We start from the raw sequence: 14679 nt of genomic DNA on the forward strand, positions 1-14679 counted from the left end.
TATTGAATTATTAATTAATTTTAAAAAATGCTAAATGCTTTCGTCGTGGCTGTTTGTCTTCTAGCTGGAAAATTCCCTATATTTTGGACAACCCATAATTCGTAGTTCTATGCACAAGATGGCGTTCAGATCGCGAGAAGGAATAGAAACGAATGATCGGTATCTAATGAACTATTAGTTCGTGCCTTTGACGGCTAACCATCAATTGGCTCCGCATTCAAAACACAGTCGGCGTTAAAAAAATCACTCGATGTTTTAATAAATTGCCAAGTGATTAGTCACGTGACTATATAGTTATAAAAAAAAATTCCGTGACAAATTCGCGGTGAAGCACTTGCGTGGGCCGATCCGAACCATCGACACATGATCGATCGTTTTTTACGTCGCGATCCGTCATTGCTTGACTTTTCATTCACGATCGTTCTTCGATCGTCTCAAATTTCTGTGAATCCGCACAATTTTTTTCGTCTTGAGAAATACCCGAGATTATGATATCTCTTCAATCTCACAATCAGGTTTGCTCACTCTTAATTTTCTACAATTGCATCAGTTTGTTACAGTTTGTTCTTCCATGCCCTTTGTGCACGTTATATGCAAATATATAACTTATTTTGACCTTGAACAATGTGCAAATATAATATTTTGTACTCAAATCGATTAATGTATTTTTACTCTTAATCTGATACATGAAAATGTTTTTTCGAGTACGAATCAACAAGAAGTGTCCTGCAATAAAAATATACTTGTTTTTATCATTTCTATAATTAATATGGAAGTAGACGATGTTAATATAGTGAAAAGTTTTAATTTACTTGAAATTTTACTTATTTTGTAAAAGTGCAAAGTTCTGAATTTTAGTTAGTCGTACTTATAAATAATTGTAGCTAAAGGACTAAGAATTTAATAAGAATAAAGGAGAAGAGGATTGTTTCTCTTTTAAATTATGAAGTGTAACGTAGACATTCTAATGATTCCATCTTTTTATATCTCATTCTTAGGTTTTATACCATTTAACGCAGCTAACATTGGCAGTCACTCCTAGGACAACTTCATATTCAGCCCAAGCTAAGAAACAGGATGAATCCTTGCAAAAGAATACAGAGGAGATGGCAATTTGCCAAGATAGTCTTGAGGAGGTATTTTTATAGCTATCTATTTTGCTTTAAATATAACTAAAGTATATTAAAAAATTAATCATATGATTACAAAACTATAGATATATCAATATTATAATCAAAATTATAATTTCTATTTCATTCTTGTTTTAGTATGCAAAATTATATAAGTATATAAGTAATGTAACTTTTGATTTGTTTTAGGCGGCAAAAAATTGTACCGAACTACTGGAAACGAATGTTTCAAACTTAAATGTTTCAAATGCATTAACAATGAGGAACAATAAGGTGTGTGTGATGTTAGATGATTTAACTATCAATGTATTTAGAAGATCTTTGGAAGAGAATAAGTGGAAAGTGTCTTATTTATCCGGCCTAAGTTTTGCCGACAACAAACGTGGCTTTCCATGCTCCTCATTGACGGAGCCTATTATTCTACCAGTCATTCATCTAACATCAAAACAACAACGCAGACTGTTGCACACATGGTATGCCAAAGCGCTACAAAATCATATGCCAATTCGTACGTTCAAATCTCAACGCAGTATAAAAATGGAACTTGAGCAAAATCCAACATTCATGAGTAGAATAAAAAAATGGCTCGGTCTGTCTTCTAATCTTAATGTGGTACGACATATTTATATTTTACTCAATCAATCTAATCCAATGATTGATAGTGCTCTAATTATTTCAAATGTGATTACAAAAGAGCACACAATGAAATAAATTATCTTATTTTCTTTTACTGCTGTAGAGCTTGGTACATGAACCAAAAAGTTCAGACTTTGAAAAATTAAAACAGATCTTCAACAATACTGATGCAACAGTAGACGAGCAGAAGAGAATAAAAATGGCTTTTGTGGAAGGATACGAATCTGGATTGCAACGGCAGATGCGAGGTCGAACAATGTTGTTCAAAATCGTGCAAAATATAATAGCTGTCTCTACAATTATCCTCCTAATTTTACTTTATCGTATGTATAAAAATCGACGTTATTTTTATAGTATTCAAAGTTGCTCTCTACATTGACTAAATTATTTATATTATTAATATAATTAATTATATTATGTTATATAGTTAATTATCCAGGAGGAGGAATATTTAAGCTTCCTATGAGTCATAGAATTGAGATCGATCCCGAGGACATCCATGTCACTTTCAATGATGTTAAAGGGGTAAGCACAAAAAATTCTTTCGAAAATATCTACTTCTATCATTATAATGTTAAATTAATCTAATCCAATTTTAACTTATTACTAATTTATATATAGTCTTAAATTTTCTGAATATTAATATCCGTAAAACTTACAGGTGGACGAGGCAAAGCAGGAGCTTCTGAACGTAGTGGAATTCTTAAAAAATCCCGACAAATTTTCTGCTCTTGGCGGAAAGTTGCCCAAAGGTGTGTTGTTGGTTGGTCCACCCGGAACAGGAAAGACACTGTTAGCGCGTGCAGTCGCTGGAGAAGCCGGTGTACCGTTCTTCCACGTAGCAGGTCCTGAATTCGACGAAATCCTAGTTGGCCAGGGTGCTCGACGCGTCAGAGATTTATTCAGTAAGTAAAAACCAGGTGGACGAGAACACCAATTCTCTATAAAAAAAAAAAAAACAATAATAATCATTTAATTGTAGTGCTAAAGTAATCGAAATCGTATCAATCTCTTGTGCGATTTTTCAGGGGCGGCAAAAGAAAAAGCGCCATGCGTAGTGTTTATTGATGAAATCGATTCCGTGGGTGCAAAAAGAACCAACTCGGTTCTCCATCCTTACGCGAATCAGACCATTAATCAATTACTTTCCGAAATGGATGGGTGAGTTTATGAATTAATTGAAATCGAATGTAATTGCATAATATAGTTTTTGATGATATATACAAAGTATATCCAAAATCTCGCAAATTTAATTTAAAGTTATTTAATTAAAAAAAATTGTGATCTCTTTTTTAAGCTTCCGCCAAAATGAAGGTGTCATAGTTCTTGGTGCTACAAACAGACGCAAGGATCTCGATAAAGCGTTAATGCGTCCGGGCCGTTTCGATGTTGAAATTTATGTTAATAAACCCGATTATTTTGGCCGTAAGGAAATACTAGATCTCTACTTATCCAGAATATTGACGCACGACGTTGATACAGTTTACCTGGCACGTTGTACTACCGGATTCACTGGAGCGGATCTTGAAAACATGGTAAGAAATATCATTTCATAGTTATTTAGATATGTTACTATAAAAGATTGCACGATTTTTTATTTACGGATTTTAGAATCGATTTTTTTAAATATAACAAAAATATCGAAAAATAATTGAAAAATATTATGCAGATAAATCAAGCTGCACTACGCGCAGCGATTGATGAGGCGGATTGCGTCACTATGAAACATTTGGAGTATGCTAGAGACAAAGTGTTGATGGGTCCTGAAGGCAAGCTGAAGTTACGTGATGAGGAAGTCAATCGAATCACAGCATATCATGAAGCTGGACATGCGCTGGTAGCATTCTATACTAAGGATGCTACGCCACTTCACAAAGTTACTATTGTTCCACGAGGACCATCGTTAGGTCATGTATGTAATTATTTAATTATTTTAATTATATATTTGTCAATTATTATATAACTATTTTTTTTATTATTATAAATAATAATTATTAATTTAATAAATAATTATTATTTTTATTATTATTAATAATGGTTGAAATTATTTATAATTATGTATATAATGAGTTTAGATCTTTTATATTAAATTGCGTATGTGTATATCTATTCTCGAATCTGTAACTTTTAACTTACAAACTACTATATTTTCAGACTTCTTATATGCACGAAAAAGATGTTTATCATATTACCAAGGCACAATTATTAGCTAATATGGATTCCATGATGGGTGGCAGAGCTGCAGAAGAATTGATATTTGGTCCAGATAAAGTAACAACTGGAGCTTCTTCTGATTTAGTGGTATGGTTATTCTTGGTTTTGTAATTTTCTGAATTTTATTTTTTTTCTAATACAGTTTCAATTTAAATGTGATTACTTATGATCCACTAAATATAAATTTAAATTTACTAAAATTGGTTTATTTTTAAATGTTATTGCACATTGTGTAAACTATTATACTGATAAAAACTTTTTTTTATTTTTGTAAAAGAAAAAAATTATTAAGAATAATTATAAATTGAGTTAAAAACACACAGAGACATGTAAATCTGAACCTTTATTTTCTTTGCAGGAAGCAACAAAGATAGCAGAATTAATGGTAAAAAATTATGGAATGTCAGAAAAAGTGGGATTTAGGTCAATAATAGAGAATAAGAAGTTTTTCGGTAATGGCACTACATACGCGCCAAGCACGAGTGAAACTATTGACAATGAAGTAAAGCGGATTTTACAGGTAAATTTAACCTTGCATTAAATATAAGAAACCAATTTGTATAAGAAAGATTTTTTTTAAATTTGATACCAATATTGTTAATTACTTTATTGAAACAAGAAAAAATTATTAGTTATATAATTCTTTTTATTTATAATTTGCTAATTTGTATTTCACATCTTCTTACAGGAATCATATGAACGTGCAAAATCAATTTTAAAAACACACGCAAAGGAACACAAACAGCTAGCAGAAGCGTTATTACAGTATGAGACATTAGATGCAGATGATGTGGCTGCCATTGCAAATGGTGATTAATTTAAAATGATTAATTTAAATTGATTAATTTAAAATAATTAATTTAAAATGAGATATAATTTGTGTGTAGTATAAACAAAAATAAAATGGTTTCTCATGTAAAAGTTTTCAAGAGATATCTCTCAACAAATATTAATATATTAATATAGTAATCATTTTTATTAAAATTTTATCTTATTGTTTCAGAAACAGGACTCAGTAAACGAGAATCATCTGCAGATCCAAAAAGGTCGACAAAAGGATCTTAATTTAAGCGCGATTATCTAAGAACATCTGCTCGGAAGGTAGGAATCAAGCATAATTATATAAAATTTACGCGGGCATGCAATTTGGATAATGATCGTTGTATTTTGTACGAACATATAGTTCATGAGTGACTTAAAATATACTTAAAATACAAAGTTTTACAAAATTTTTTTTTAGATTTAAATTTGTAGGTGAAATACAAATTTAACAGAAATATAAATATCACACTCAAATGTCTATTTAAATGTTTAAAACACTATATATAATTAAATGTATATATACATTACAAAAATTGATACTGTTGCAATATATGTATATTAACAGCATATATCTCCGTTTATCTTTTTTGTTTTAAAATTTGGACATATTTTCCTTCTTCAATATTTAATAATTATTCTATGCATCAATATCTTTCATAATCTTTATTCTAAATTGATAAATATTTTTTTTAATGCAGCAGTATCTATTTTTGAACGGAGTGTTTATTGTTGGTTAAATGCCAACTTTGGTTAATCATTAAATTCCGCGAAAAAACGCTGACAATTCATCTAAAACTTTAAATAGAGATGCGCCGAAGAGATAGAAGTTCTGCACTCGTTGGAATTTTTAAACGAATAACGAGAAAACAGCCGCTAAAAAAATGTATTTGATCAGAAGAATCGCGTTTTCCGGAAAATTCACCTTTTACTCGTAGTTTTTTTTTTTAGTTTTTATTTGTAATGGTCTACATTCGTTCATCTCTCTCTCTCTAAAGTAATAGCCGACTTTTTAAATAAAATGGAAATCAAGATATTGTCAAATTAATTATTGGCTATTATGTCTTCCTTTCTTTGCTTGGAAAATTGCAATTGAGAAATTGTAAAAAATATCCGAATATAAAAATATATTTCGGAAACATAATAAACTGATTTACCATTAAATAGACATTATAAATATAAATTGTACTGAATTATGTATATACATATACACATAAATATTTATATACATATATCTCAACATTTGTGTGTTATTTCAATCCTTGTTTTTTTTTATACCGGTAACAATGAATATTTTTCTTCTGTAAGCTATGTCGGTGTAGATAATTTAAATTTATTTAATAATCGAAAAATATATACATATCACATATATGAAAAAAAGCATTCAGCAGAAGCTTCATATTATTTATAATATTTTTCCTGTTTTCTACTGAATGCGCAACTGATCTGGAAATGTTTCTATAACTATGAAATTTTTTGTTTGATATATCGATAAATATATTACGAGATATATTGCCATTTTTGTATAAATATCCCATATCGTACATTCGATTGGTTCGACGATTTTAATGAAGTGATTTCTGTAATATTTCATGTTACTTATATTTATTTTACGAACGGTGCAAAACACACGGTAATCACGCATCGGGAGTGCGAAATGGAATGCCAAACGATCGCTGCAGTACCTCAATTAAGGTAATAGTAACGTCATGGTTATGATATATGTATGCGTGCATGTGTTTGCTTACTATGGTTGGTTTTACGCACAGTGCGGAAATGCATATGTTACAATGTTTACGTCATGCCGCGACTCATTGGATTTTTCTGTGCATAGCAACCGTGTATCGGATATATCGCGAATGAATGAATCATAAATGACAAGTGATTATATTTACTTTAAACGCGCGATCTTTTTCCAATTATATTCATATGGATGAATGACACAAGCGAAAGATTGCTTAAGTGTAATTAATGCTAGATCGACTTTACATTTGGCATCGTGACGTAAATATGTGATATCGTATTGCAATTTATTATATTTAAAAAATTTGCATAACGTGTATGTTAAAATTTCTATAAAAAATTAGCACATGCAGAAAGCAATAGTAAATATGTAAAAAGCACACGAAGTATTTTTGAGTAATAGCTTCTTTTATTTTAACGAAAAATTATTATTTTTCAAACAAAAATGCGAAATATCTTTTGCACGAAAAAGGAGTTTTATTTTTAAAAGAAACTTATTATCTTTAAATATTGCAGTAAAGCGTTTTTTCTACTATTTAGTGTTACAATAATTTTCTTTTTAATCTCAAAAAAATATTTTCCCTGTATCTTTTATTTTTTCGCTAAAAATTCAGTTCTGTCACCGAAGGTTTCCTTTCGACAATTACATCAATCATTCTTAATGTTCGAAAAATTATTATTTTTCAAACAAAAATGCGAAATATCTTTTGCACGAAAAGGAGTTTTATTTTTTAAAAGAAACTTATTATCTTTAAATGTTGCAGAGTAGAGCATTTTTTCTACTGTTTAGTGCCACAATAATTTTCTTTTTAATCTCAAAAAAAACTTTTCCTAATTTTTTCACCAAAAATTCAGTCCTGTCACCGAAAGTTTCCTTCCAACGATTACATCAGTCGTTCTTAATGTTCGAAAAATTATTATTTTTCAAATAAAAATACGAAATATCTTTTTTTTTTTTTAAAGAAACTTATTATCTTTAAATGTTGCAGAGTAGAGCGTTTTTTCTACTGTTTAGCGCCACAATAATTTTCTTTTTAATCTCAAAAAAAAAAAATTTTTGTAATTTTTTCACCAAAAATTCACTCCTGTCACCGAAAGTTTCCTTCCGACGATTGAGTCGTTTTTAATGTTCGATTCGCGTGAGAAAAACGCACGATTTACTCATTTCCAAAGCTTGAGCTTTAGTATCGCAATTATATATCGGGGTGTGGGCCCCGGAGATTGAGTCGAGGCTCATAACTCTCGTCGGTCGTAACGTTCAGCTGCAGGCCGTTCGTTTGGCTGTGCCTGCATTTCATAGACCGCCAGATGTTACGCGTCTACATATCAGCAACCCACCACTTCACGTGCGCTGTACGTACGTATTCATTACTAAATTACAAGCAATACGAGAGAGAGGCGAACGATAGCGACTAGCGACGCGGCTGTGCGGAACAGAGGCTGGTGCCTGGTGCGTTTCACCCGCGAATCGCCGATGGCACGAAAACAACGGCGAGCAACGTCGACGAGCTCTGTTTGTTCGCCCATGATGAAAATATTTATTAGTCGCAATTTTGCAAATTATGCAAGACCGTTTTTTTTATTTTTAATTAAATGAATTAATGAAATACTAAATAAGCGATAGAGTGAACAGGGTGCACATATAGCTATGTGCATGTACATATATATGTGTATATAGGTGAACGAGATGATAATAATGGATCACATATAAAATGATTTATCTCAAAGTTTAAAAGTTTTTAATTTCTGAATTAATGGATGTAGTGATTTTTATAATAGTACAGAGATAGAATTTTCTTTTTGAATTTACCCTGAAAACCCTGGTAATCGTGGGACAATATGGTATGGAAAGAATTTTATGAGAATTTCTCTCATTAATATTTATCACAATAAAAAATAATATCTATCATAATAAAATATAAAATATGTTTGATTAATTTTACTAAACTATATAGTCCCACGATTACCACGATTTTCAGGGTAAATTCTAAGAGAAAATTTTTTCTGTGTACTATTGTGAATTTACATTTTATATATATATATATTTATATATTTTTCTAATTATTAACATAAAATTTTTTATTATTGTACATAAGAAAAGATCCGTAGAGAAATATGACAGTTGAATTTCTTTCTTATGAGAAGATGTATATAATTAAATAGACGCTCTCTTTTGCAAATTGTTTTTTAAATATATTTTCTTTTAGACCTATTTCAAATTATTTTCCAATTTTGTATTTAATAATTAGGGTAATCAACTATCTAGGAATTATTTTGGAGGCAAGCGAAACGATCAATTAATTACTCGACTATTTGGCTAATCTATTTCGGCTTATCTCACTCCGAGATTACCGTCCTCTCACTTGTTTATCGAAAATTACTCGCATTCCTAAAACAATCCCTACAATCCAAATTAATTCGAGCGGACGCGCGATGATCGCGTTTTCTGCTCACGGATAAATCGCGGAGGAAGAGGCTTGAAGCATGAACTTGTAGCGAGAAGGTACAAGTGCGGGAACGGGGAAGGGTATAGTTTCTAGGGGGTTACATTGTCTGGGGAAGGCGAACACTATTTGCCGGCAAAGTAGATTAGGTCGGTATTGATAGAGACAGAGCGGCGGAAAGAGAGAGGAAGTAATAGACCGATAAGGGTTGAAGGAGGTTGAACAACGGAGGGGAAAGTCGAGGTAGGATGGATGAAGGTGGGTTCTCTGAGACGGCCAATATAGGATGGGATATAGCAATAGAGTTTCGCTTACGAGGTATAACCGCGTTAGAAGGTGCCCTTTGTTGTATCAGTGCGCTGAGGCGCAATTGCCTTAAGTTCTGATCTCACGAGATGTCGGGATGCTGGATGGCGGTCCAGCAAGATGGGTAGGGGTTGATTTTTTTTTACGTACACTCGATTCGATTCTCTCAGGACGATACTCGATCCCGGTATATTTCAATCTTCATCTCTTTAATTACCACTGATTTGTTATAATTTGCTAATATACTCGTATATTCAATAGGATACACAGGAGAACACGATATCTAGATATCAATTGTATCTTTTTTTATTCAACTGTAATTATTTGGGTTTTTCTTTTTCGACAATTTTTAAAATAAAATATTTCTTGAAAAAATTCAATTTCAAAAATATTTCAAATAGAATTATATAATTATTTAAATGTATGCTACGATTAATTAAGTTTCAAGTCCTATATGTGAAAAAACTGCTACTCTAAAAGATAAAAAATTGCTAATTAATTTTATTTATTTTTTCACGAATTTTCTATAATATTCTTATGTTTGAATTTTTAAGTATTTTTCTAAATATCGTATGTTATATATATATAAGTTAATTTTATCATTAAACTTTATTCATTGACTTGTTATCCAGATATATTTGTATTGTAATGTTTTCAGACAAGAACTGTAATTTTCTCAAAATTTAAAAGAACGTTTTACGCATGTAATTGCATCTTTGAATGCATTCTTTTATTGAATCCAACATCATCGCGAGATTTTCCCGCGATATCGTTTTATTATACGCGAAGCCGCAACTTGTGCATATAATGTAACTCGAGATCTTTTTTCAATTACACGCATATCTCCTTTATATGCTACATTGTGTCTTGTTTTTCTTTTCTTGTTTTCGATTTTTTTATCGTACCGTTGCACTTATAGAATGTACATGCTGTCACGTCTGGCGAGTTAATCAGAATTTTTATGGGCTTAGCTGAAACTCGACGCAATCAACATTAAGCTTTACTGCCGGCTACTAATGCGCCAGTATTGTGATCCATCAGTACGTGGTTTTATTTTATTATGCGCATCCGCTGCATCCGATTCAAATCCGCCTTTAACTCTGTACTCGAATTTCCCTGATTGCTCTTCGATTATCGATACGATACGTCCATAAATCTTAAAAACGAAATTAAATAATTTATTTTTATAAAGTGATTATATTATATAGCACGATTATGATTATGTGTGATTGCTTATATTATAATATATAATTTATTAACTTTATTATTTATTTCTTCACATTTATTGTGTTAACTATTTTTTAAAATATTTTGCTAATTATTTGAATATCATGTATTAAGGATTGCACCGTATTTGAGGCGATCGCTGGTCGCAAGTAACATTTTCCGCAAATGTCAAATTGAAAGGACAGGTCAAAAATTATCTACGAAATATATATTGGGTGTAACTTTAAAATAAAGCTTCTCAGTTGTATATTTTATAATTGTATTAAAAATAAATTATTTTGTAAATCACAGAGATTTCTTATTTAGATCAGAAAGCTCCGTGAATTACGAAATAATACCTATTAAAGGAGATAGAAGGATATAAATATGTCAGTGTTGATTATTTTATCTCTCCGTTTCTCACGTATATATTTTATATATATGTATATATCTCCTTAACTGCTTGGACACCCTAATGTTACATCCCTTTTTGTAGTCTGCATGAAGTTACGCACTTTTTTCTCAAGAATTCGAGCAAAAGAAGCAGCGGTTGTTGGTTGCGCGCCGCCCTTCCGTCACGAAGGACTTCGCGAGGGTGTAAGAGAGGGTGGGAGAGAAGCGCGGCGTAGGAGCGTATAATACATAATGTTCTTGCCGCCCCTTAGAATGTACAAGGTTTCGGTTCGTACATCCATCTCCCGCGTCATAAGCACGCCGACTAAAACATCGTCGATTTTTCTTGCATAGGTGTTACGTGTTTTTGATAAATGGCCGACCGTGCGATCTCTCTCCTCCTCCTTCCGCCACCCCTTCCACTTTCTCGGCCTTCTTCCGACATCATTGTTCCCGAAAACGCACTAATATGCGCTTTCGGCAACCGCATCCGAAAGGCTGAGATTCGTCAGTTTAATGGGAATGTGTTCTCTCCTCTCTCTTTCCTTTCTATTGTTAGTTTAATTTTTTTTATTCACTCTTTTGAGTGGAAAAAGACCTTTCGAGAAGCTTGGAAAAAATAATAGATCGCACAGATGCATAAGATTACATAAGATTAATATCTATGAAGTCAATTTTTCTCCTCTCTTTAACTAAACTTTTCAATTTTCAATATTACATGTTTATGTTTTTACGTATATCATATATTCATAAATATATTCATAAAAACTTTAAAATAAAACTACCAATTAAAATTTCGTTGGAAAATCCTGTAAAATTAATAACTGAAAAATACTCTTTTACTAGTTATTTCTCATAAAAGAATAATGAATCTTCAAAACATTTTTTTCAAGAAAAAGATTGTCTCAAAATTAGGTAAGGAATTCGTCATTAAAACATACTGTTAACTAAAAATAAGCATTTAAAATGTCATAAGTTTACAAGTTATTGATTTATAGTATTATTTAACTTCCAATAATCGACGATATAATTAAGCTTCGCGTTAAATTCTCATTAAGGAAAATCAACTTGACACTAAAAACTGAGGAAAAATTTTTCCATTGTACTTTTTACACCCTATGTTTATAACTGAAATATAATTGAAAGACGGTGCATATAATAACCTTTTATATAGAATGTTATATTTTTAGAAGAGAAAGAGATATATGTATCATTGCAATTTTGTCGTTTGATTAAAAGTATTTATTTATTGGTTATTGATTGGTGCTAATATGCCTATTTTGCGCGTGTGGCGCGGATGTTATCGATCATTCGCTTTACGACCAATAGGACTTGATGATCGCAGCAGGAGGCTATTCAGGGCGAGGATATCGGCAGGATGAGCAAATGACTGGCGCAGCACGCGATCTTCTATTACTTACCGCGTTAATTGATATTGATGTGACGTAGTCCCTTTCGAGAAAGCTGATCGATATTAATGCGACGCACCTTATGGTATTAATGAAGAAATAACGATAGTTATATTAAATTTCCTTTTCGATATTCTGTTTTTTGTTAATTATTATGTCAATTTCGATCCCCTGATAATATTTTATATAATGCCATTTTTTATAATAGGAAAAGCCAATGTTAAAAAAAAAATTAACGTTTAAATAAAAAAGAGAGAAAGTTGAATTATTATAAATAATAATATTAATCCCTTTCTAAAATAGGTATGCTATTGACATTGTTGTTGCTTTTCAGCGATGTTGATTGGCTGTCTCGATTCGCGTTGTGCGTTATATTCGTAGCATCGAGCTATCATCGCGAGGGTTAGCAGTTTGACAGTTTGTCCAAAATAAAATTAAATAAAATAATATATTATGTTTTAAATAATATGTTATAATACTTTAAACTCGATTAATATTTTTGACAGTTATCAGCTGATTTCTGTCAAAAAATATTAATCGCGGATAAAATATTATAATATATTATATTACTTACAAAATATTATTGTTTTAATTATAATAATATGTTGTAAATAATATAATATGTTAGAATATATACTTATAATATTATATATACTTTGTCCGCGAATAATATTTTTTGACAGAAATCGGTTAATAACTGTCAAAAATATGAATCGAATTTAAAGTATTAATACATAACATATTATTTAAAACATATTATTTTATTTTATTTTATTTTGGACAAACTGTCAAACTGCTAACCTTCGTGATAACAGCCTCTCGATGCTATGAATATAACGCACAACGCAAATCGAGGCAACTAATCAACATCGCGAAAAATAGGCAACAATACTTGCGAGAATCGACTGAATATGCCTTTTTTAAAAAAGAATGCCTTTTTTAGAAAGGGACTAGAACAACACAAGCGCGCGCTATTCCTCGATTTTATGTTAAAAAGAATGATACAGAAATCAGCTGATAACTGTCAAAAATATTAATTGAGTTTAAAGTACTATAACATTTTATTTAAAACATATTAGAATATTTTAATTTTTATAACATATTTTTATTTTATTTTATTCACAAATTAACACCTTATTAATATTTTTTGACAGAAATCAGCTGATTAAAGTGTTAATTTGCTAATTAATTTTTAAAATAAGAATATGTTATAAAAATTAAAATAATAATATGTTTTAAATGATATGTTATAATTCCTTAAACTCGATTAATATTTTTGACAGTTATCAGCTGATTTGTCAAAAAATATTAATCGCAGATAAGGCATTATAACATATTATTTATAACCACTAGCGGATCCTGACGTCGATAATGGGAGGGGAGGGGTTGCAAAATTATTTTATTTAATATTTTTGGTTTCATGATTAGCTTTTATTCTAGGATTAACGACGTCGATAGCTCTTTAATGTTTGTTTTTCTTTATTTATATTTTTTAAACAAATTCAGCAAAACTGTTTCTTTCAATTTGCAGGGGGGGGGGGGTAACCCCCCCCCCCCAGGATCCGCCAGTGTATATATATATATATTATAGATATAAAGAATTTCGCCTAATTATTTTCGTGCAACGAAATTATCTCATCATTTCGTCCTATGTCTGACTTAATCTATACTTAACTCCTTGAATGCGTAATGAGTATAATTTACAATGTATCTTATACATACATATTGTATATATTATATAGATATAAAGAATTTCGCCTAATTATTTTCGTGCAACGAAATTATCTCATCATTTCGTCCTATGTCTGACTTAATCTATACTTAACTCCTTGAATGGGTAATGAGTATAATTTACAGTGTACCTTATACTTTTATATATATATATATATATATATATATATATAATATACATATATATAAAATATATATATATATAAAAGTATAAGATACACTGTAAATTGTAAATTATACTCATTACGCATTCAAGGAGTTAAGTATAGATTAAGTCAGACATAGGACGAAATGATGAGATAATTTCGTTGTACGAAAATAATTAGGCGAAATTTTTTATATCTATATAATATATACAATATGTATGTATAAGATACACTGTAAATTATATTCATTACGCATTCAAGGAATTAAGTATAGATTAAGTCAGACATAGGACGAAATGATGAGATAATTTCGTTGTACAACAATAATTAGGCGAAATTCTTTGTATCTATATTGTAATATATAATTATATAGATATAATATATATTATATAGGTATAATATATATTATATATTATATATATTATATAGATATAAAGTATTTCACCTAATTATTTTCGTGCAATGAAATTATCCATCATTTCGTCCTATGTCTGACTTAATC

General features: G+C 30.5%; 1 protein-coding gene and 1 long non-coding RNA gene across 2 annotated transcripts in view; one reads left to right on the forward strand and one right to left on the reverse strand.

Annotated features, from left to right (window-relative positions):
• Window positions 1-166: 166 nt before the first annotated feature.
• On the forward strand, window positions 167-6039 carry Yme1l (ATP-dependent zinc metalloprotease YME1L). The gene is made up of 13 exons (XM_083053239.1): window positions 167-515; window positions 999-1136; window positions 1320-1742; window positions 1870-2089; window positions 2194-2291; window positions 2428-2671; window positions 2795-2927; window positions 3064-3301; window positions 3436-3678; window positions 3921-4067; window positions 4339-4500; window positions 4669-4789; window positions 4984-6039. The coding sequence occupies exons 1-13, from the start codon at window positions 489-491 to the stop codon at window positions 5043-5045; spliced, it is 2256 nt and encodes a 751-aa protein (XP_082909365.1). The 5' UTR covers window positions 167-488; the 3' UTR covers window positions 5046-6039.
• Window positions 2594-14679, reverse strand: part of LOC145944708 (uncharacterized) — a 189807-nt gene continuing 177721 nt past the window's right edge. Inside the window, exon 6 of the long non-coding RNA XR_014426729.1 lies at window positions 2594-2707. This is a non-coding gene — a long non-coding RNA (uncharacterized LOC145944708). The remainder of the gene's footprint in view (window positions 2708-14679) is intronic.

The sequence above is a fragment of the Prenolepis imparis genome, unplaced genomic scaffold (genome assembly GCF_030444845.1).
Source record: "Prenolepis imparis isolate NDT839.2.m4 unplaced genomic scaffold, iyPreImpa1.0 SCAF_13, whole genome shotgun sequence".
NCBI lineage: Eukaryota > Metazoa > Arthropoda > Insecta > Hymenoptera > Formicidae > Prenolepis > Prenolepis imparis.

Excerpts from the sequence above, each read along its gene's own strand:
- Yme1l (XM_083053239.1), top strand. The coding sequence starts at position 489 with ATGATATCTCTTCAATCTCACAATCAG. Across the intron at positions 1,137-1,319 it reads GCCAAGATAGTCTTGAGGAG|GCGGCAAAAAATTGTACCGA; the intron begins GTATTTTTATAG and ends GATTTGTTTTAG. Across the intron at positions 1,743-1,869 it reads TGTCTTCTAATCTTAATGTG|AGCTTGGTACATGAACCAAA; the intron begins GTACGACATATT and ends TTACTGCTGTAG.